This window comes from Neopelma chrysocephalum, unplaced genomic scaffold, assembly GCF_003984885.1.
Source record: "Neopelma chrysocephalum unplaced genomic scaffold, ASM398488v2 Primary Assembly neopelma1_176, whole genome shotgun sequence".
Taxonomy (NCBI): domain Eukaryota; kingdom Metazoa; phylum Chordata; class Aves; order Passeriformes; family Pipridae; genus Neopelma; species Neopelma chrysocephalum.
In genome coordinates, this window is record NW_020897838.1 from 1 (window position 1) to 24,992 (window position 24,992).

At 42.5% G+C, this 24,992-nt stretch overlaps 1 protein-coding gene across 1 annotated transcript in view; it reads left to right on the forward strand.

Annotated features, from left to right (window-relative positions):
• Positions 1–8,705: 8,705 nt before the first annotated feature.
• BEAN1 (brain expressed associated with NEDD4 1) overlaps positions 8,706–24,992 on the forward strand; it is a 52,320-nt gene continuing 36,033 nt past the window's right edge. The window contains 2 exon segments of the mRNA XM_027701977.1: positions 8,706–8,739; positions 10,068–10,142. Coding sequence (XP_027557778.1) covers positions 8,709–8,739; positions 10,068–10,142 — 106 coding nt within the window. The 5' untranslated portion in view covers positions 8,706–8,708.

Genomic DNA, 24,992 nt, shown 5'->3' on the forward strand with positions numbered 1-24,992 from the left:
TTCCTATCGTTTTGTAGCATGCACCAACTCTCTTCATACCTTTCCTTCCTCAGGGACGGTCTTCCTGTATATTCACAGACAGTTTTTTCATTTTGACTTGAACATCAAGCCACAATATTGATTTTTGTATCAGTATTTTCCAAGCCGGACGCACGTGTGTGTCAGCTGGCATTGGCTTTCACAGTGCCAAGGTAACAGTAAATCAACCAAAGGCAGCAGTTAGAAGGTTATCCTGGCTATTTCTGGACAGTACTCATGGGAATATCTCTGCCAATTCAATATGACACTTCAGAGCAGAGTGGAGACACGTCCTTCCATTTTAAAATGTGGTCACTGGAAACTGGTTGGAAAACTGACATTGCACTACTCTCTGTATTCGTTCTCCATTATTAATGTTTGTTGTATTTACAAGAAAAGAAAGGCATTTTCATTGCCAGGAAAGCAAATGCATATGGAACTTACAAATCTACATGTTCTCTTTTAAACCTTGGGAGTTTAAACCCAATCTTACTGGTGTTACAATGTGTTACAATTGCTCCATCTCTATTTATGTCAAAATCTGGTAATAGAGATCATATAGAACCATCACATATATATATGAATAAATATTTCCAATAGAGAGATTTAATAGCTATATGGCTTTGGTATTGACTCTCACTTAGTACTAAAATAAAAATGTATTATCTCCATTTTGGCCATTCCAAAGATTGACATGCAATGAGTTTATTACATACAAAATACCAAACTCTACCATTGTATAAATAATTTCTTCAGAACCCAACAGGGCTTACATTCCCTTGTACACTAGCTGACCATGATCTCTGTTCACACACATTAGCAGTCAAAGCTACAACCCAGCACCAGTTCAGCACTGGTGTTACTGGTGGAGATATTCCCTAAAAGCTGCCCTAACAGGTAGTAGACCAGCTTCAAACAGGAGCTGTACCTGGAGTTTAAACTATCTGTGGTCAGCATGGATACAAGGAATAACCAACAGTCAATATGCAGATGAACACCCTCATTTAATTTTTGGAACTTTATTTGGGGAAATACAGTAGTTTTTCCTGTGTCACTCTAAAACCCCTTACATTTACTTGGGTGGTATCAGCAATACAAATGCCCCAGAATAAGCAAGACTAACCTTCCTGATATGTTGCAGAGCCTGAATAATTGTGCCTTTAAAAAAAAAAATGCTCTCAGACTCCTTTCCAGTGTCCCTCTCAGCATCCAGAAGCAGAAGGCAGCACAGGCTGAGTCTTTTTCCTCTGCAATGATGGTTTGAGCAAAGGTGACTTTCAAAATAAAAAAAATGGGCTCCTGAATGGTTTTCTGACACAGGCAGGGAATACTGGGAGGTGGTTTAATATTAGCTTAGAAATCAGCTCTTCATACTGTGATTTTATTTAGTTTTGCTCCCTCTGCATGCTCGTATCCCTAAACACAGGTGACCACCCGTGGAAGAGACAGGAGGTGTTGACTGGAGGATGACTGAAGGCATCACTCCTGAGCTGTCCCAGCTGTGCTTCTCAGCCACTGCCAGGACACACAGTCTGGGGAAGCACTAGGGGAGGGCACACGGGGAGAAAGCAGAAGGGAGAGGGTTTCTCAACACCCACCTCACTCCTTCAGCACTGGAATGTTTTCATTCTAGCTGTACAACAACCCCTGCACTGCCAAGACCAAAGGTGGTTTAGATGTACAAGAGCCAAAATACTTCTAGTGCTAGTGAAGATCATAAAATGAAGGTCATTACTTTCCCTCACAGTCAAGCTCAATCTGTTGGGAAGAGACCCAGGGAAAGCATTGGAATCAAATTCATGCTACGGCACAGAAATGCAGCAGTAAATGCATATTTCTGGGGCCTTATGCTCCTGATCACATCAGCACTGGATCACATCCTTCTTTCTGATGCTGAGTGATCCAAAAGGAAAAATACAGTCATATGGGACAACAGCTGCTTTATTTCCCCTGAGGCACTTGCTTACATTTTTGTGTAGCAGAATTGAAAAACTAACTGCTGAGTCATATAGGGAAAAAAATGTATTTATGTAGCTAAAAAGTCCAGAAATTAAGTGATTTTTTTAACAAATCATAACGACAAGGCTCAATTCTTAAGCCTATTAGGGTAAACTGGATACTGCATTTACAGTATTTAACAGATGCTCATTTTGAGACACCTTTTTTTTTTTGTTAGACCTCTGAAACAAATAGGATCAAAGATAATTGGTCAGAATCTGCTCATGGATGTGCTTTAATCTTTAGTGACAGCTAGATACTGGTAAAAACTTTCAACAACCTGAATAAAGGAGTCCCTAAAATACTAACCTATTCCAAACAATAAAGTACAAAACATGCACTGGAATTAAAAATAAATAAATAAAAGAACAAAAACCAAAACCCAGCCAGTTTTCAAGCTGACAACCAAGAAAGTGAAAAAAACACCCAAATAAAATCTAGTTGCCCTTTACTTTCTGCAGCCTCTGTTTGACAGTCAGTGCATTTTCAGTTATGCTTGGACCAAGTCTGGATCAGCAATAAAGCCACTTTGTTCATTGTCCAGCTTGTGCTCTGAAGTAATTAGAGCAGGAGTGGCAGGGACACAATTCAGTGCAGGTTTTGAATCACTCAGTTGTTTCTATTGGGCTTTTAGTGAAAGTCAGTTGTCATTTTAAGTACCAAGGAACAAAAATTGGCTTTTGGAATCACAAGTCACTACCTCAGGCAGCCTGGGGCTCCCTTCCCCTTCACTTGTTTTCTTTTTTCGCCAGATATTTCATCACCATTCCCCTCCCCAGACAGCACCAGTTGTACTGGCTGTCGCTCACTCAGACCTGTGCTCAATTCAGAACTGCTCCTCTATCATTTTATCAACAATTTTGAGACTATCTTGCTTTGTTCAAGGGATGTACCAAGGCTGACTAGAAATTGTTGCAGTTCCAGTGCTGCAGCAACTAATCTGAGTTCTTTTTGGCATCTTTTTACTGGTTTGTGCCACACTATTTGCTCTTCCCACTGCATTAAACAGCACACACGCCCAGGCCCTCAGAGACAAAGTTTTACCCTAAACCCCTGTACAATCTTTTGTGTTGCAAAACCCTCAGGGTCCATTCCTTCTCTTTGTTTTGTCCCCAAGCTCATCTTCCATTTCTCTGCCAATGAATAGCAAGAGCCACCTCAGTGCCCTGTTTTGCCATCATTTGTCACTGGGCTTCTCTCTCTCAGCAACTGAACTTCCCTGCTCATGAGGTTTTAAATTAATAGCCAGTTTGCTTATCCTACTGCAAATTTATTTGCACTGGGCAAAACTATCAAAAAAGAGAATATGTTACACCCTTACCTTGACCATTAATAGTTTATAAAAAAACATGTCTCACTTCAGAATTGGTGCCAGTCTGACCAGACACCAGGAGAAACACAACCTGGAGGGTGCTGATATATTTTTTCCATGTAAGATCTGCTTGCATTTGAATCATACCTTGTGCAAGTTCTTTTCTGCCATGGGTTTCTGCATCTCATGGCAATCTCTCTCAGGCAGGAGCCTCCCAGTTACATTAAACTAAACATTATTTCCAGGGCCTTATTTTGCCGTCCCCTTTGCGAGCACAGTTTCAGTGAAATCAGCTGGGGTTGCACATGGGTTTCATGAGCCTGAAGGTTCATCAGCAAACATTTTGATCTCCAGTCTGCAACTCTTCTTACTGCTGTGAGAAATGCTCAAAGTTCCAGTGAGGAACTTTGCCCCTCTGCATATTTATAAATTTTTTATCATCTTCTACGAGTTCTACAGAGGCACAAACACTTCATAAATAAAATAGTATAAACTGGAGAGACTCTGATTTGTGTATTCACTGGTAAAACAGAAAAAACAAAGAATTACAGGGTTTGTACTTTGCCAAGGTGAGCTAAGTATTTCTTGCTAGTACACAATGGTTTCAGAAAGACAAAATCAGTTTGGGGTCACAGATATTGGTTTTGGGTTGGTGCCATGCTGGCCTTTCCTCATTTGCACTTGTGGTTTGGGTTAACAAAAGCCTGGCTGGATTCACCTCCTTGCCTGCACTGACAGCACTGCAGGGCTCCCCTCCCTCCCCAAGGGCTCCCCAGCAAAAGCCTCTTTTAAAAACACTCCTGAGAGTAAATGACAAAATATCCATATTTGATGGGGTACAAATGGGTCTGATCATCCCAAGGCAGGAGTTTTAGCACCAAGGGCAACAAGAGGGGACCTACAACTTACAAATTTGTAGTATTCTGACATGGAGATTTAGTATTATTACCAGTGTTGCCTAATTTTAAATGCTTTTTATTACATAATTCAGTATTTCTTTCTATATATTTCAGTATATTTATAGTTATGTATCTCCAGGGACATTGATGTTATTATTTGTTAGTAATCCATTGGCCATCCTTAATTCTAAATGTCCCATTCGAATTTATAACAAATTCATACAAGGATTCTTGGAAATCCACAGAGACACTCTACATTCACTGTCAGATACTTTAAGGTCCTTGAAAGTTCAACACAAAATAAATTGCATAATTAACTATAAATTGAATTAAGGAGTCGCAGAATGAGAGGAAAAAGAACACTGAGATATAATTTGCCATTCTACCTCCTTAAAAATTAACTCAATTGGCATCAGGAAGATTGAAACCACAGTCAGACAGGGGAGATATAACTGGATTTTCAATAGCAATCTTGGGCCCTATTTCTTAGGGCATATGTAGAGATTAAAATATATATATATATATACACATCAGACAATGACAGCATAACTCTCCATTCTCCTCAAACCTCTGCAAGAGGTGAATAAACAAGAAACTAATTCTGACCCCAGAGCCTGAGAGCACCTTTTGTTCCACAGAAAAAGGCAGTTGTCAACTTTCAAAATCAGAAAAACAGCCTCTGAGAATTTGGGCAGGACATAAAGTTCCTACAGAATCCTTTTTCGACATAGAAACTATGGGAACAGAATGAAGAGCCCCTTCATTCCAGCTCTCATTTCTTTCCATAGCATGTAAAAGAACACGACTTCTGCCTTTGGGCTTTCATGCTGCTGTAAAATATTTGTTACTGATATGCTTCATCTGTATTATTAATTTAAAATTATTTTTCCTCTTGACAGATTTTATGCCTGAAGAAGTAAAACACTTGATTTAAAACTCTAGAAAATATTGTTCAAATAAATTTACCTGTCCTATAAACACTAGCTGAAAAATGTTAGGTGGTAATTTTATGTATTTTTAATTCCACTATTTTCATTAAAATAGCTTTCAGCATAGAGGAATTTCCTTTGTTAGCAATTATACAATATGTTCAAAGTCAAAAAATCTTTAGGATCTGGCAAATGTCTATCTGGTTGGCTTTTTCAGAAAATTTGAAATCTCTTCTTTCAAAGGATTTGGTTTATCACATTTCAGAACTCAGGGAGCTGTGAAAGCATGAGGTGCTTCCCATCAAATTCCAGACCCTGTTTTCCTGACCTCTTTTGTTTCCAGCAGCAAGCACAGATTTACTCAGCCTGGTCCATCACACAGTGGGAACTCCCAGCAAGGAATTCCCTCAGCCCGGGTGTGATGAGCTGTCCCGGCCCTGGGAATGCGCAGCTCTCCTGGCCCTGGGAATGCCCAGCTCTCCTGGCACTGCTGGGCAAGCCCTGGCCAAGTGACAAGAAGGCAGAGAGATCTGAATCCATTTGGTGATGGGATTCCTGCAGCAGCCAGCACTGAGGAAAATCACTGCTATTTGATTTTCCATACAAAAAACATTTATTAATCAATTTTGCTCATCCTCAGGCATTTTATCTACGACTAACTGTATAATCCAAATGGCTTTGATTCCATTGCCACCTTTTCCATAAAGAAAAAGAAGGAAGTGAAAACAGTATCCCCCAAAGCCTTGTTATGAATACATAAAAATTCTCAGTTGAAAAGAGATCTCGTTATAGCAATAGAATTTATTTTGCCTTACAAAAATTGGCTGTCACCAAGAGCCACCACACTGCAGCATCCCTTCAGCTCCAAGAATCCCAAATGAAGCCACAGGAGATGGGAGCTGAGCTGAGGTCTGTCACTTCAGCTTTATAATGAAGTCCCAAGGTTGGGGCAAATGTAAAATCATCCAAGAATAGAACTATCTGTCTTCAGCAAGGGTTCCTTGCTCATCTTCCCTTGTCAGTAAATTGGGAAACACCCACTGGCGACAGCAACTCTGTCCAGTTCCATCCATCAGGAATACCATTCCAAACTTTACCTAATGTACTTGATTTCCACAGGGCACACTCCTCATTCCTACAGATTAGGAAAGAACTTTCTTGAGAAGGGGCAGAATTCAGATGGGACACACAGGCCGTGAACCACAGAGACAGATATTACCTTGGTCTCCCTTGCTCTGGGATGTTCTAAACCAAGCTAAACTAAAAGCAACAGATATGAGCAGCAATAATCCTGGATAGTGTTCATCTTTGTTCCAACTCTCCCAAATGCAGCCCATAAGCAAATTATGTATAAATCATTTATTTGTGGAGAACTTTCTTTAATACAAATTTATTTTATCAAAACAGAAAAGCAGATGCCACAAGAAGAAACCAATAATGATGTAAACTGCCCACAGCATCACCCTGCCAGCAAATAACAGTCTGCCCTGAATCCCACACCACATCCAAGTGCCAGTCAGGTGCCACTGAGGAGAAAAAAGGGAAACCCCAAAAGCTGAAAAAACACAGAGGAAAAAGGGGTAAAAACCTACCCCATGTCCATATGAATGTGATGCAGATTTGGAAATCAGTGGGGTGAGCAAAGTTTGCAACATGTGGGTCTATTCCAGAGGAGCACACCGAGTACTGGTGAGGGTCCAAAAGGTTTCTGATAAGTGGGATGATGTTTCTGCAGGCTCTGATGGATCATGTGTACATTGTGTTTTCTGACCCAGAACAAATGTTCTCTGTCTCAGAAGCAGTTGCAACTCTTCCAGCAGAGGACAAGACTATCACAAAAATGGCTCTAAAGCCAGGCTGAGAGAGAGATTTCTGCAGAACTGCCAAACCCTGAGCAGTTCCCCTGCATCCAAAGTCAGGTACTAAGGCCTCTACATTTCCCACAGTTTGTTTTCAGTCAAACATAAAACACCAAGTCTGCCAGGACTATAGTTAATACCAGTATTATGAGCAAATGTAGGGTTCCAATGGGGAAAGATATCATCACCAAAATTTGCAGAAGGGCTAAACATTAGAAATTCCTGAAATTTAAAGTGGAGAATATATTTTATTGTCCTTGAGTGCAGCATTACACACGCACATGATTCTTCGGATGCAGAATGAGGCCAAGAGGGTACATATCCAAAATCCAACATGCAGGAAATCAGCTTATCTGCTGCATATGCAGATTCACACCTTCATATCATAGTCAAACAACAAAGAGCCCTAAAATGAAGCCATGTAGTTTCCATTTATTAAATAAAGAATTGCAATTAAAAGGTCTTCCAAGGAGTTGAATGTTCTGAGAAGCTGAAGAAGTGAATCAGAAGATAACTTCTGCAGCAGCATCCTAAGGCCTTTTAGGGTACTCGGGTACTACAGTTTTGTCCAGAGGTGCAGGTATCCCCAAGCCATGAGGAAACACACCTATAACATTCCCTAAACCTTGATTTCAATTGCCTTATACTCATTTAACGCTTCCCCAGACTTAAAAAGAAAAGAAAAAATAAAAAAGGTGATCAGTGACAGCAGGAAACTTTTTACAGAACGATCGGGAGTTCACAAGCCTTACATCCACCCCAAAGTCCAGCACAGCCCTGAATCCATCACTACTAAACCAAAGAGGAGTTAACAGCTCAGAGCTGTTCCTACGTGACGGAACCTGCTCTCTGGACTACAAAACCACCTCAAGGTACGGAAGCAAAGAAGTCTGGGTACACACTCCACACTCGTGAAGCTCCACCTCCCCGTCCCTCACTCACCAACAGGATCAGCGCGACCACTCTGCCAGATCCTGCAGGTCCATTGTGTGCACGGCAGACAGGAACTGCCAATGGAACGCGGATCCTAAAAAACCCAAACTGCTGACAGGCCTCACCATTGCATTGTTTACCTCAAAAAGCTAATGACACTCTATTCTTACAGGTAAACACACAATTATGGAAGCTCCTCGGCTTAGTACCTGCTGCAGCCCTGTTTCCTCTAGAAACAGAGTGCTAGAGCACTAGAGCATTTATCATCCATACTCAGAAACGTTTCCAAGATCCCTGGTAACAAGCAGATCTTACTATTGTAAGGAGCTCTTAGCTAGACTCTAGACTACATTGTTCGCCTACCCCTATCCAGCCCCACGGAATCCCTGCCTCTGCACTGCCAGCTAATCCCGTCCATCCCCGCGGGTTTGCTCCAGGCAGTCCCTCCCTTTCAGTCCGAGTGCTGGGCTGGACTCGCCTTTCCAGCGCCGTTATCCGCCTACGGCTCCTTTTCCGGGCGGGGATCCCCCGCAGCATCCCCGAGCCCCGCAGCATCCCCGCTCCTCGCTGCCGCTCCCGGGGCCCGCACACGGCGGGATGCGCGGCGGGATCGCCCCGGGCCCCCCCGGCATGTGCGGCCCCGGCTCCCCCCGTGCCCGGCCCTGCCCGCCCGGCGGGGGTCACGGCACGGCCCCCCCGGCACGGCCCCGCTCCGGCCGCGGCGGGCGCTGGGCACGGGCAGGGAGCGCGGCGGGGGCGCATGGAGAGAGCGGGCACGGCGGCGGGCTGCGGTAAGGAGGGCACGGACAGCGGCGGGGAGGGGGCATGGACAGCGATGGGGGAACAGGGATGCACAGGGATAGGGGGATAACGGGATAGATTGGGGTGGGGGAGGATGGGGATAAACCGGGATGGGGAAAGGCAGAGAATGAATAGGGATAGGGTAAAGACGGGGATGAATCTGGATGGGGAGAGGACGGGAATGAAACGGACCGGCGTGAGAAAAGAGAATGAACCCGTTATGGGGAAAGTAAGGGAATGAACCTGGCTGGGGTAAAGGAAACGGCTGAACACGGGGAGGGTAAGAAAAGTAAGGGCCGGGCTGGAGTAAGGCAGGGGCTGAACCCAGCTGGAGAAAGGAAGGGAATGAACCGTGCCAGGGAAAGGCAGCGGCCGTGCTGGGGTAAGGAAAGGGCTGAACCGTGCTGGGGTAAAGGAGGAGCAGAGCCGGGTAAGGCAGGAGGAGCCGCGGGAGCTGCAGGGTCCGGCGGGGCGGGTCTCGCACCCCACAGGACCCTGCCAGCCGCAGAAAGTTTGTTAGTCGGGAACCCCTCCCGAAAAGGGAGAAGCCCCTTCCCCGGCCGTGCCCCAGAGCCGGGGATGGCGGAGCCGCCGGGGGGGCAGGAGCCGGGACACCCCCGTGGCACAAGGACAGGGGACAGGGCTCAGCCCGGGTGCCACAGCCCAGCCCCCGGACAAGGGCTGGGTCACACCCGAGTCACTGCCAGAACTCAGCTTTGCAATGCATCTGCAGAGCAAACGAGCCCATCTTTTAAGAAAGCTAAAGATTTCTGTTATTTAGGACACGTTTTACTCATGTGCATTTTGTTGCCTGTAAGTATAAATCTTTCGAGTGCAAGTTATAAATATTAAAGCTGGAATGCATAGGGGGAGTGTTTGTATCAAATTTTAGAATAAATTTATTCCAGCCCAGTTCAACACACACAAACCTGACGCATTTAAGTTGCACTTAAACAAATTAGGGGAATTATTTGGTTTAACAGTGGTAGGTGCCTATTTCAGGGACTGGTGATTGACTTAACAACAATAATCAACCTATTTATATAATGCAGTGTTGTTTATATGTGGGGTTTTGAATCTAAGAGGTATTCACACCATTTCCTGAACTGGAGTGACTCCTGGAGTATGAAGCAATGACTGGTTTGGTGTTTCCCCTCTGTTTGAGCTACATCTCTGTGTACACTCAGAATCTGAAACGAGCAGTCCTGCCCAGAGAGAGCAGGGACACATTAACACAGCATGTCTTCAACTGACATCTGGTTGCAAAACAAACCCAAACTGCTATGAAGGACTTTTCTCTTATTTTTTCCTTCCCTAGTTCTTTTCCTCCACCTTCCTGTCATCTCTGGAAGCTCCACTGGTATTGGAATAGGCAGTAATTATTCCAGTCTCCGTAAGTAATCTCCTTTTCTTATGTTTTTTTATACTGCACTAATGGCATGCCTTGCAGTCATGTACAGCTGTAGGAATATAATTTTTAAAGTCCTCTACCAGATACACATCAACCCATTAAAAAGGAAATAGCTTCCTGACTAAGGAAACAACTGAGTTAACAGAAATGTGCTTAACCTTGTAATATTTATAAAGACAAAACTCATAGAAATTACAGAATTGTCTGAAATTGAGGATCATAAATTTTGTGTCAGGTACAAGTACTTCAATATTTCATTTTTTAAAAAATTAAAATGCTCTTTTCAGCATTTTCTCCCATAACAACAGATTAGCACATAGCTGCTAAAACTGATTTACAAATGGAGCACACTGGCATCAATCAAAATTTATATCATTTTGGCACCCACTAGTGAAAAAAAATGTGGCTAAAAATTACTTCCAGTCACTGAAATAAAACAATTCCTGACATTTGACTTGCTTCTACTCTCCTTTTTATGACTGCCTTTTGTAGTTATTACACGAAGGCTTTTTGAAAAGGAAATACAGCATTGAAGGAGCCAATTATCCTTGTGTCACTGGTCCTATTTTGGCAGAAAACCATGTGAATGCAGGGAAGCAGAGTAGCATGTTCGATGTCTTAGATGGAAGAAAGCATAATGACAAAAATAGACACACACCAATTAAAATCCTCAAGATCCCTCTTGGAGCAAGTGCTGCAGCTCAAGAAAAGCCATGTTGTAACTAGACCATGACTTTGTAACCATGTTCAATCAAAGATGCCCATAATGGATGAGAAAACATAAGATTACGTGTAAGGTTTAAAGAAAGAACAGACAAGAAGTTCCCTTATTTACTTTGGACTGTGCATGAAAGAACAAAGTCAGACAGCTGCTATCATTCACATACTAGAAATAATAAGAATTTAAATATTTGCTGTCACAACCTATCAACTTGGAGAAATTAGTCAGTGTCAAGACCAGCTTCTGTCAACACCAGGTATTTGTAGGATCTACCCCTAAGAAAACTTTGGTAACTGGGAGCAGAGTTTGGTTGGTAAAAGTGAAGACAGTGCAAAACCAAGTCAGTGCCAAGTGTTGTCTCTCAGACTGCCTGGTTACCCTTAAACTCCTCAAAAAACCTGTTAAAATTGGGCTGAAGAGTGAGTGCAAAATTAGCAGCTTCTGATTAAAATTGTTCAGCCTCTGGCTACCTACTAGATGACAAACTGGCACCACCTAAGTCATGGAAAACACATAATAGCAGTACAAAAATAACTGCAAAGTGTAAATGCTACATGTGGCAGCCTCCTCATTTGTCAGTGAACTGCCTGAAGAGTTGGTGAGAAAATACTCATTGTGTGCTTATGTTGTTACAGGTCAATACTCCAAAAATGATGTTGAGAATAATGTTGGGTTTACCTGATGCAAAAAATGACATTTCAAAGCACTTCATTATATATGTAGCCAGTCTGTGTTTGGTTTGGAATTCATACATGAAAACCATTTCCTACCCATTCTCTGCCTTCATGATCCTTGACCCTTAACTGGGATTTTTCCCTGCCACTCTCACTCCCACTCCTCCATGGCAGGACAGCTTTTACTGCATTGGCTTCAGGTTATGGAGCTCTGTAATAGAAATATTGCAGCAAACAGTTCAGAGCAGGCTGAGTATTGCACTCATTTCCAAACGGGTACTTATATCTCTTAAAATTAAGTTTTTAGACTATGCGTTTTTTTTACTTTGGCCTTACTGATACAGTTCATCAGGTCTGACATTCTGGGCCTCTCCACCAGGGCTCTTCTCTTTAATTACTGTAGGGCCCAGATTGTGAAATGTTCTACTGACAAAGATAATATTAACAAAATGCCAGGTAGGCATTTGCCAGGAAAATAACCAAACCAAGCTGTGGCCATGGTCCAATTTTATAGTGACCATGGAAAGAGAGTGGAGCTGTCCCAGGCTTTTGGGAGGGATGACAGAAGCAGACTCCTCAGCCATAGAGCATTCATGTAAGGCAGGGACTGAACCTGCTTACTCTCCCAACACTGAATTTCCTGAGCAAGAGCAAAGGCTCAGAAGCAGAAGTGCAGCTCTTCCCGTGCCTGGAGAATCCTGCTCTTGTCCAGGACAAAGGGGTGAAGTCACAGGAGCAAAGCCCAGGCAGGAATGGAGCTCTGTAACTTCAGCCACTGGCAGGCTCAGCATTTAACACAACTTTCTGATCAGAAATAAACTTTGCTGTTGGCTTTGTTGCTTTAGATGTTTGTTTCTGAGAGAAACACAGGATTTTCTTTGCAAAGTGTTTCTAGGTTTTGATCAGCTATGTTTGGTTTGTTAAGTCAAATTTATCTCTAGAAAGTACTGACAGTGAGTATAAATCATATATTAATCAGTCATGAACCTCAGTCATTGTTTCAAATACGTGAATGAAGAGGGCCTAAAACTGTCAGACAAATAAAAAGGCATAAAAATGTTTCTACCCAAACTGCCTTCCTTTCCTTCATGTTGGTACCTCCTCCACCTCCTTCCTAGCACTCCTGGGATTTGTCTCTGAAGGATTTGATTGTAGACACAGGTAAAAGCAAACACAGTTATCCAGGTTGCCAATACATATCAGGTATTATAGCAAGATAGTTATTATCCAAACTATATAGTTATGTATTCAAATATTAAATCTTTATGATAAACCTATTTAACGATATTCACTCTTATATCCAAGGGCACAAGGAATGTCCAGAGATATGTAAAAGGTTCATTTGCAGGCCTGAATGACAAACACCAAAACTAGGAAATATACAGGCAGTGCTTTCAAATCCAGCATTGAAATTCCTGTCTTAGAAACTCTGGAGATCCCACAAAATTACTGCAGCTAAACAGAGTTCTTTCACAAAATGAGGAAGGAACAGAATCGTTCCTACTGTGGCTCTGCTCTGTGCATGAAATCCCACCTGGGATTTCCCCCCACAGGGACAGACACCTCCTAAAGGGAAAGGTGAAGAAATGACCATCCTGGAACCAGCAGGCCCTGGAGTGACCCCTTTGAATGCTGTCCCTGGGGATTTGGGAGAGCTCAGGGAGCAGCAGTGCCAACCCAGCTGGCTGCCAGCTGTGTTGTCACTGGGAGCTGCACTCTGAGACCCCAGGACAACACTGGAAGGCTGAATAAACTTCTACTCATAAACAAGGAAATCTCTCTGTACACAGCAAGAATAAAACACTCTTTCCATTGCTAGGGAGTCTGCAGGTAAATCCTGTCTTTTTAGCAGAATGGTGTCCCAGCTCAGCCAGTCTAATGCAGTTCTCCAGGACAGGAACCCAAGCTGCCACTGACCTCGGCACAACTGCCCAGAACACACCCACACCTTCACCTGCACAGGGGAGCCTCTGCCTCAGCTTACCAGGGGAAGAAACGCAATGGGTTGGGGTCTGTGTGAGTACCTCACAGGTTTGGGACGTGCAGAAAGACAAGGTTTCCAGCCTGGCTGTGGCAGCTTTGCTGGGAGCTGGTCTCTGGAGTGAGAACATGATGCCAGGAATTTCAAGATAGAGGGAATGGCTCTGCACCAAGAATTCTGCACAGCACAGCGTCCCCTTGAGAAGCGTCAGTGATCAAAGCACCAACATCAGCCACCTATCCTCAGTCTCTCTCTTCTCCAACAATGCCAGAAACCATGTGGGTCTGTGACAGCAGGCAGTGAGGGAAACATGCTGTAGTTGCCCCCTTTTTTCTTCAGAGCACAGCAAAGTTTGATCCCCAGAATAATCTGCTCTTTATCTTCATTCACTCTATTTTTTTCCTCAGTGTGGATGTTTCCTTACAGTGCTGAAGAGGTTCCCACCTCCCTTTCCTTAAGTGCACACCCCGTGTATCCCTGCAGTTTTCCACATGCACTTCATGTTTTAATGACTGCAGCTGTGCAGAAGGGAAGGATGTTCTCAGGTCTTCAAAACCTCACCTCAGAGTTCTTTTTTCTTCTCTCCTAATAAGTAATATCCTGCTCAGTATCTTTCTGCCATCAATTTATTTTATGGTGTCTTGAAATCATCTGTTACATCAAGAATAAATTTATCACCTTTTAATTTATTAGGCTGGAATCTGCCTGATAAAGGTATTCACTTCCCTTCCAGCCTGACAGTTTCTCATCCCCCTGTTCATACAGGATGTCTCCCGAAAACTCCAAATTGTTCATTTCCACTGTAACTACTGACTTCATGTTTTGTTTGAAGCAGCTTCTCCCAACTCCCACCTCCCAGTTCTGATGTTTATTAAGTGGAGAGAATAACAGATTAGAATTCATTCCTCTGGACCTGCATGGCAAACATACAGAGTCTAGTCCCAGCCTGCCCCTATCAAATGAAGGGAAATGATGCTTTAGTTTTTGGAGAGGATCCCATCACGCTGGTACAAACAGCCGTGCTGAGAAACTTCTCAGAGAAGGGTAGGGGGAGAAATGCTTTAGAGGTGATGATTGCATTGCAGCTGTTGGTTCAAGCACCTAAAACTGCACTGGATGCCCAGATGCCTTTATGCAGAGCATCCTTCAAGGAGAGGTGGACACCTCTGGAAGCTCACACAGAGTCTCTGTCCTCAGGTGCTTTGAAAATTTGGCCTCCAACTCCAAGCTGGCAGAAGAAAGCAACTGAGCTGGCTTTGACAGCATTTATGCAAACAGTGATTTTAGCTCCAAGATTTAATACACGTCTTGCTAGAACTTCCTGAAACACCTCAGACTTTTTTAAAAATTACCTCATATGACATTGTGACCCCTACAATCTTCAAGGACCTGTGTGAAGATAATTTGCTGAAGGGCATTCCAGCCAAAGCCCCATGATCGCTCTCTACTCTTAATGTAACTAGTGCTTTTATGATATTTTTTTCTTGTGGGCTCTTTAGTTCTAAGTTCCTTATCTTTTAGTTGCTGGGTTTAGCTGCAAATATGTTAATTCCTTCATTCCTCTCCCTAAAATGAGGATTTGTCTTTCAGCAATTGTTTTTTTCTTCATTAGCAACTAATCTTTCTTAGTTTCGTGGTTCAACAGAAGCAGCTCTGCAAGCATCTGAACTTTACAGTTTTCAATATCAGAGCTTTATTTTTAATTAGTGGCAAGTTTGCTACGAACTTACCTCTGCTTAAAAAAACCCAGCTAAGACTAAAGCTTTGTCATGCTGGATCCTGCACAAAGTAACTGGCCTTGTCCTTCCACATTGCAGGTGTCCAGATAAAACAGAAGGAGGGAAGAGAAAAAAATTTTGGCAGAAATATTAATTGCTTTATATTACATGGCAATATAAGGAGAAAGCCTGGCTCTCCTGGGTGGGTATCTGTCCATTACCTGGCACTGACTCTTGTTAACAACAGAGGAATACTCTGAAGTTACACTTCATGTTTCAGCTTCCACTCACTTAAGAACAGTGTGGGTTTTATGGTTAGATGACAAATCGACTTACTGAGGAACTGTAATATTTTTATATTTGGATGACAAATACAGGGGTGTCTCCCTTCCATTAGGGAAGGGACTTTTACAGCAAGGACTCAGAGTGTCCGAGAAATGAGCTTTACAAAAGAGATCACAGGTCCTCTGTGGGAGAGAGTAACACAGCACATGGCAGAGCAACCAGCAGATTGTGAGGACAGTTGGAAGACCAGTTCTTACTATGACCACCTCGTTTTGAATTCTGCTTCTAATCCACACTTAACCATCACTTCTCGTTTGCAGAAGTCAGTATGTTGTGCTAAATGCTCCCTGTTTGTTGTAACTCACAAAGTTACACTCAGTATTTGAGGTAGACTGGCCATTTTCACTCTCCAAACACCCACAGTGTGCAAGTCATTGGCCCACAACTACTGAAGTACAAGCTTTATTTAAAAAGTTGGTCACAGAAGGTCCCACAGAGAAGAGTGGAGTTTCTAGATAGTTGTAAACCATATTTCCTTGTTTATCCTCAACGAATTGCCCTGAAATCTGCCTCTCCCAGTGCAGTGACTGCACAGCAGACTCTGAGACCCTCACTCCCTGCCCAGCAAAGGAATATTAAAACCCTCCTGCCTCGAACAGACAATAAAGCTCTGAGAGGAAAATTAGCACTGCTGGTTTATTGCAGCTGCAGGTTGACAAGTAACATCCGGTCATTTGATGCTGTAATTCCAGCTCTGCCTGAGAGGCACATTGGGAAGGACGGGAATCAAAAGTATTTCTGGTTTGGCCTGAACTTGGTGCTGGAGGAGGAACACACACCCTGCAAACAGGAGCAAAAAGAGTAGCTGTTTGGGATGCCTTTTGTACCTCATTGGAAGAGTATTTTAGCTGCACTAATCACAGTCCTCATAGTGAATGTATTCCTCGTGTTTGTGGAACCAGATGTTCCTTTGGAAAGAATATGGGACATCCAATAAGAGACTGAAAATGCAGTTACAGCACACTCGTGCTTTGGTGTGTGGGCTGTACTCTGAGCATCAGCCCCAGTTAGAAATGTCCCAATGTTTAGAGGGAGCACAAAATCAGAATACTACTATATTATGTATATACTTTGTACATACATAGACACTTTTTAGAAAATGCTTTCCTTTTAGAAACGGACAATCCTAAACAGAAACTGTACTTTTGCCACTTGATCCTATAAGCCAGCCTGAAGGATGTCTAAAAACCTGACAGATGCCTAAAATAAGGAAAATGAAAAAAAAAAAAAAAAACAAAACCCAAAACAAAAAAAACACACCAATTTCACATTTCTGTGCTTCTGATTAAGGAAAATATTTCTATTGAAGGAAGCAATCTGTAAATTGGAAATTTTCCCAAAGTGGGAGGCATAAGATGATGCATCTGTAGAGGTAGAAATAACAACTTTTTCCCAGATTTTCAAGCATACAAAATTATGATTCCCAAGGACAACATGTTAAAATGCAGGGTTAAAGGCAGTGTCAAGGTATGTAATAAGATTGAAATAACATCCTGTGTCTGTCCCCTGATTTAAGGTTAAAATAACCTTTCTTTAGCTGCCATCAGTGTAAAAATACTAAGGAATTGATGAGTACAAGGAGCCACCAGAGAGATGAGAATCTGTCTTCCTTATATTGTGTTTTGCAGAGGTTTCTGTGTCATCCTCAGATAAATCACAGCAGCAGAGCAGAGCCCTAGACACCAAACCCACATGTGCCATGTGTTGTTTACTCTCTTGCCAAGCTCCAGGGCTGTTAAATCATCTCCATGTCACTGGAGGATCCTTCTTCACCACCACTGATTTTCCACTGCTGGCTCAGAGGTTTCAAAGCCAGGCTCCAGGCAAGAGTGAGGACTTGGGAAAGGGTTACACTGCAGAGCCCAGTTCCTGCTGGTGGGACATCAGAGCACTGTCACTCAGTGGTGGAGACAAGAAGTGTGTCCTCAGTTTAACAGATAGACAATTCAAAGGTCATGTGACTAAAAAAAAGATATTACTAATGTAGGAAAACTATCTGCAAACTATTAGCTGTATTTTAATAACGAAGGTTAATTTTCAGACTGTGGATTAATTTTTTACATCACATTTATATAATATTGCACCTTAACCTAAATTTGATATGATCATTTTGATTGTTCTTAAATCACCAATTTTCACTGCAAAATTCATTCAGATGTGTGCTGAATAAGAATACAAACCCTAAAAGCCATTAGCACACCATCACTTGTCCCAAATGCTCTGCTTGGGAACACATGGGGTTAGAACCAGAGAGTGCTTCTCTGAAGGAGGCTTTGTCAGCTCCCTCTCACCCGTAGTAAAAATGATTTCAAATCAATTTTACTTTTAAAACACACTTTAAAGATAAAATACTTTGTGGTAGCATGTACTGAGAGACAAACATCACCTTGGAAAGCAAAGCATTTTCTCACAAATGAAACTCTCAGGATCAAAGGAATTTTCACTGCATAGAACTGAAACGTTATTTGCTCACTCTGTGACACCTCCATCCCTGCCTGCTGTTTGTTCCTCAGTTTCTTCCTCAAAACATCATTGACATATCTTCATGGGGTTTAGGAGTTATTTTACAGCTCCTTTTGAGAACAGATGGATGATTTGTGTCATCTGGCTTCACAAAAGACATAATTTGCTCTTGCTACACCTGGGAAATACATTTGGGATAGGTTTGCACACTCTCCTCTTAGCCGTCGTCCTACCCACTGCTTCTCAGTCCACAGAAAATTGGATCTGCCCATATAATGTTTTACAGCTCACAATCTTAATGGTTCCCTCTGAAGATAATAAACATCACCGTGGTGTCCTGGTGTTTTCATACAGTCCATATCCCAGAGGGACTTCCCCAGTTCCATGAGTAGCAGGGGAAAAAAGCACAGTATTACCTCCTGCATGAGAGGGGTGTTCAGCCTGAAGTGACCTGCAAAGTAGAGCCAGTAAGTGGTGAAAAGTAAAACAGGAACTTTATGTTGAAGGAACTGTGCAGAAAGATAAAAGGAACCACACTATCAAAGGACAAGGCAAAATGACTCCTTTACCCCTCTCTAGGCAGAGATGAGTGATAGTTTCTACTCAGCCCCCCAAAATCAGCAGTAGTCCTGGGAATTGGCTTCCACCATTCAACTGAGGAGCCAGTAAAACACTGGGTTCCATGCAGAGCTGTAGACACTCTATATAGGATTTCATGTCTCTACAAACCAAACCTGTTTCTGCCTCTACAAATTTACCCAAGGCTTTATTTAGAGTATTCAGAAAAAAATCCTTGCCCACTCTATCAGACTCAGTTCCTACCCTTAACTGTCAAACTGGAAACGGATTTTGAGAGAATTATACTCAGAGCTAAGAAGCTCTTAATCCAGTCCTTCAGGTTTATCCAAGATAACGGGTCTCTTTTTTTCCCCTCATTTACCCATTTTGTGTGTTAAACTGGGGCAAAGATGGATTGTTTAGAATTGGATGTTAAAGCTTGTGAGGCAGCCAGCAGGCTCAGAGACACAGCACCCCTGCGATTTCTTTGGCGTGCTTCACCTACACCTCGTGTGTCTGGAGCTTAAATGACCAGAAACAACAGGATAGGAAATGTTTGTTTCAGTCTGAGGCTCTTTTCATGTCTGACAAAGAAAAGAGAGTGTTGTCATCCACCCAGGGCTTTCAGACGCAGGAAGATTGACTTTCAGGAGTCGTGGCTTTGTTGCTCAGGAGGTAATTGCCTGTTACACAGTCATCTATTGTTTCTCCTCCTTTCAGATGATCTGAGCACTCTGCTGTGTCAAACAGAACCGCAGTGTGGTGACAGACTCTGCCTCTCACACTGCTGTGCTGTCACTACAAGGGGCTGTGGCAGAGACCACATGTGCTCCAAACTCACAGTGCTCAAGTGACTTACCCTTCACTTCCCTAACTCCTGACACAACATCCCATCAGTGCAAATCCATTTGCTCACCAAACCAATATTTGTAGCAATTATACTGTTTTGGACATTACATTTGATCTGGTTTTGCTGTTGCAAGAACCTGGCTACTTAGAGGTTTATTTTTTCATATGTCTAAATCATTTTTGCTGCGTGCTGATTTCAAGGAGAATAGGTGGTTCAGGCAGCAGTGGTGATGGAAGATTTGGTAAAGCTCAGGATGCATTAAGCCCAATGTATTAAGGAGGCTACTGCTCTGAAATGCCAGCTGAGTGGGGAGAGGGAAAAAAGCCTCAGAAATTCAGTTGCCATTGGCATAAACAATTAGACACTGGCAGCTCTGCAGAGCAGGGGCTGCTGGCTGGGTGCTGCATCTGGAGGTGTTAATGTGAATAATCACCCTGCCAGCTGATTGAAGTCTTGCTCAGGCAGGGGAAAGGGAAGAATTACTGTCAGGTCAGGGATATCCAGTGCATTTAAAGGTACGTTTTATAAGCAGTGCAGACAATTTTGGCCAATTGTTTTAGGACCAGATGTGTTGCAAAGGAGTCTAAAAAGATGTGTTTGGAGATTTCAATGCACACAAGTGTGTTGTGGTCCCAGCAGCTGCTGTTTTCTACCAAATTTTGTTATGTAACCTCCTCAAAATATTCAATTCCTACTTTGGGCTTCTTATGTTTATGTGTTCGTGTCAACCTACAGTTTTAACCGTGAAACTCTCCTTTTAACATACCCATTTTGTAACCAGCAACATCTAAGAGGACAAATTACTTTTAGACCTGAATTCTACCCCTACAAATAGGATTTATCACACCCTGCTGGCACTAATTAGTTGCCAGAAACTTGGAGAATTGGTGATTATAGTTAACACATCATTGTACCCAGAATTCAGTCTCGGTTTTGTAAAAGGACCAGAAGGTAAAACAGGGAGAGCAGAATGACATCTCCATTAAGACACTTCAGAGGAAAGTAAACCAAAAATGAGGTTCAGGAGTGAGCCCAGTACACTCCATCCTCAAATGGGCATTCAGAATCATGGAGGTAAAAATCCAAAGTAAAACCCTCTGAAATATGCCCAGTGCAGGCAGCAGGCCCTGACAAACACCCCTGCATGGAACCACCTCCCAGGATCCACACCTCAAACCCTCACACAGCACCAGCACCCTGCAGAACTGATCACAGGCCATTGAATAGAGAAGGATTCTTCTGTTTTAGGAGGGGCAGATCCATGGAGCACAAATTATTAAGAGTTTTTAATTGAGAATTCAGAAGGGCTACAGTGAAAATGCATAGGAGGGCACATAAAACCTGAATTTAGGCGGGACCTCGGCTTCTTACACTCTTAATTCCTAATCTAATCAGCAGAGATTACAGCTGAACACAGGGCTTGGTGTTTGCCTCTGAGAAAACATATTGGGTGTGGCTGTGGAAGGTTTCATGGGGACACATCAGTTTTGATGAGTTTGCACTTTGCCAGGATCCCATGAAAACATTTAATGAATTTGCTTTGCATATTGTCAGGTTGGATGGAGCTTGGAGCAACCTGGGCTAGTGGAAGGTGTTCCCGCCCATGGCAGGGTGTGGAATGAGATGAGTTTTAAGGTCCTTTCCAGCCTAAACCATTCTGTGATTCTGTGATTCTATAAGTCTGCATTATGTTCTGCCCCTCTGTAAAGCTGTGCATAGTGAGTAGTAACACATTTCTTAATATATGTAAAAATATATTTTTTAGTAAATGCAAAAGTGTCATTTCAGTGCTGGTAAGAAAAAACTACAACAATGACAGCTGACAAAATAGAGGCAAATAGTGCCAGGTTTGCTCTGAACAAGTCACAGTAGTTAAGAGTCCAAAACACAAACCCGACAGACCATTTGCAATGGTTACAGATGTGCACACAGCTCAGGAATTGCCTAGAGGAAAAATCATTATTTTTCAGTGAAAATACTGATGATCTTCAGTCTTCACAGACTGATTCTTCACAAATGAACCCGAGAGCTGAGAGTCATCCAGAGACCACCAACATCTGTCCCTGCACAGGCACAGAGTCATTTCAGCCCAGGCAGTGCCAATGCACCTCCTTCTGAGCGGGTCTGGCTGAAATACAGCAAGGCCTGTTAAAGGTCAGCAGCTTTAGAAACCCTGCCCAGAACCACTGCAGTGGTTCCTTCAGAGCCAGACTGCTCAGAACAGCACTGCTGCCCAGGGACACAGGGCAGGGGCAGAGGTGGTGGAATTCCAAAGCTGACAGACAGATTTCCATAGGCAGTTGTACTCACATCAGAAGGTCATGACTGTGGCTAAATGAGCACATAAAAAAAGTATTTCTGCATAAAAACACCCACCATTATGACTAATCTATAGGTTACATTATACAATGTGTATAAGGGGATGTGTATATATGGAAATGTTTATTATCTTATTTATTAAGATACATCTGTGTGTATGTATCTATCTGTGTGCAGGATAGAGACACTGCACTGGAATCATTTATTTGTCTTATTTCTAACTATCTGCTTTTGTAATTCTGACATCTAAACATTTAGTCCATAGTTTAGAAAGTACCTTGGTTCATTCAATTTCAGCCTGATCATCTCAGAATTTCCTGACAGGACCCAAGCACATTGTGCTGCCCACTGAGGACAACAGCCCTCTAAATTACCATACCCTTGAGCCACAAAGCATGAATGAAAATATCAGGCTTTTACATATTAACTACCATTTTTCTTTCTTGTCTTAAATTTGTTGCATTTACTTTACAGTTCCTGGTTAATCAATTCAGAAATTTAATTGTCTTTTTATTTTGGCCAAGAAAAGCTTCATCTACTTCATATGAAACCCACACAGAATAAAAACCAGGTAGCAAGTTCCATTATTGCATGTTTTTCTGTTCAGTCATTATCTATAGACATCTTCAAAGCTTGTCTCAATCATATAACCTAGCAATTACTTTGTGTGTCCTTGGACAACTTGTCATGCTGCTTAAAAAACTGATTAAAAATGCAAATAGATCTATGGCATTTTGTTGTTTACTTAATCTGATGTTTTCAGAGACATGGGAATTGTCACCTTTTTTTTGACTGAAAAAGATTATATACATATAAAAGTGGGAATATACATATTTTTTTAAGAAATTTACTTTCATATCATTATTTCAAAACGTAAGAACCTTTTGATAAGTGGCTTTAAGTCACTTTAAACTGATGCAATATTTTCTAAGTCCCAGTGCTGCTGGTCAGCAGTGGCCTCCCTGGTCTGTGTCTGTCTGAATGTACATGCCTGGGGTGCATTAGGGCCTTTTATTACCTGGAGTTGTGATGAATTAACTGGGAAGGAGCAGGAAAAAGCAGTTGTTGTTTAGGGGTTTTTTATACCCAAACAAAAGTCCAAATTTCTTCCACGAAATATGGTATTGCTTGACTAGAAATGCCTCAATGGATGCTAAGCAAATGTTTTGAAATTAATTTCTATTGGGCTGGAGGTTTATAATTCTCATTAAAAAATCATAATGTAAAATCAGTGCATAGGCAGTTAAAATTGCCATTTTTATTGTGTTACAAATGAGTAATTTCAGCATAAAAAAAATACAGCAGAATAAAGTCATGTCCCACCACTGAGCTCACTGTGAAAACAGCCCTTGTCAAAGTTCTTCACTACCAGCTGGGAAGGACAACTTTATATTTGAAGAGGAGCTTGAATCAGCTCCTCAGATTTTCCCAGCAGCTTATTAGGAAGATTTGTGTGATCCTCAGGAATTATGGGGGGAGTAACAAATAGGAAAAGGGAAAAACTGTCCTAAAGGAGATCTTCACAATCACCTGCTCTTGTTTAAAGCTTGACCCAGAGCAAGTGGGCTTGAGATTACCTGCTCAGCCTGAAAGTGTCTGAGTAGAGAAAGCCCATACACTGTGCTGTGTGCAGCTGGAAGGGTCCAGAAATGCTGCTGGGGTCACAATCCTGCTCCTGATGGAAGGATTGAACACACAACACACTGCACAGCACTCAGCAGGCCAGCAAAGGACCCTCCCAGTACTGCTCACAGGACTGCTTTCCATCTAATTAGCAGAGCAATTCTGGGATGGAATCAATTAATTCCATTGCCAAGCAGCTGGTGATGCAGTCACATGGTGTGCAGAGGTCTGGTTCTTAAATTCATCATCCAGAATATTTATCAAGGTCCAAAAAGACTTCCAATGCTGATAACATGCTTTATTATACCATTTGCTCTGCTCCTTCCCCCACCTCTGGCTTTCCAGAAACACAATTATCTTTTACTAAAGATGGAACAGCAGCAATAACACAGTTTGTGTTTGGCAACTGGTGATCATGCAGCACACACACCTCAAAGAACTCACCTGTCTTTTGGAACTGTGTTGAAAAACCTGGACAATAATTTTGCTTTCAAACACACATCAACATGCAGGAAACTGGAAAATAAGAACCTTTACAGGTGCTTCTGAAAAGCTGCACAGTTCACTTCCAGCACTTAGGTGCTTAATTGTTTGTACTCCCAAGCAAATCTGGCTTTTGAGACCATGGAATTTTTGGTGGACTTGGGCTGTAGAGGGATTCCCAGGGAACCTGATCACATGAAACTTCATTTGGCAAAGCTGGAATAAAAGAGCATTTCAGTCTCAGCTGTCAATTAACACAATAGAAGAGTCACCAAAAAGAATAAAATATATCCACCAAACTAAAATGAAGGAATCTCTTCCCTATTGCCCCAAAAAAATTATCCAATCAATCTGAAAACTGGTTAACCATTCCCATCAGTTCCTAAAAATGCATCACAGAAGCATGGTGGGGTTTGCTTTGTACTGCACTAGATCCTCTCTGATGGTACCTGGGTTTAAACTGGCAGCTGTGGTGTGAGTATTCAGGCCTTTAAACTAAACCACAAATTCAAAATATAGAATGCAAAAGCACGGAAGTTTGTGCTTTGTGAGGGTTTAAAAACGAGAAGTCTTTTTTTTTTTTAAACAGAGGAATAATGGGCAAGTTCCTCAGTCTGTTGTGTTCTCACTGTGCGTGTGCATCCCCTCCATGGGGCTTTTGGATCATGTGCATCCCCTCCAGGGGCTTTTGGATCATGTGCATCCCCTCCAGAGGCTTTTGGATTTGCCACTCACACAGGGGATGTGCAAGGTCTGCTCCCTTAAACACTGGCAGCACTTCAGCCACAGGAGCAGAGGGAAAGGGAAATGACTCTCCAATACCTCCTGCTCAGTGTCATTAATGCCTAACCCAATATCCTGGATCCACTTACTCAGGCGCTGGGAGGGAAGAAAATGAGAACCTTTTGTTCCAGCATTTACAAAATCAGCTGCAGTGGTGTCTGCAGCAGGAGCTCCCTGTGCCAGTGAGGTCAGCACTCATTTATCCTGAGGGACTGCTCCGGATCAGCCAGGCAGCACCTCCCAGAGGAAAAGGGCAAAGGAAAAAAGGTGCCAAGAAAGGAGTTCAGAAAGAAACACCCAGGAAAGGGAAGAAC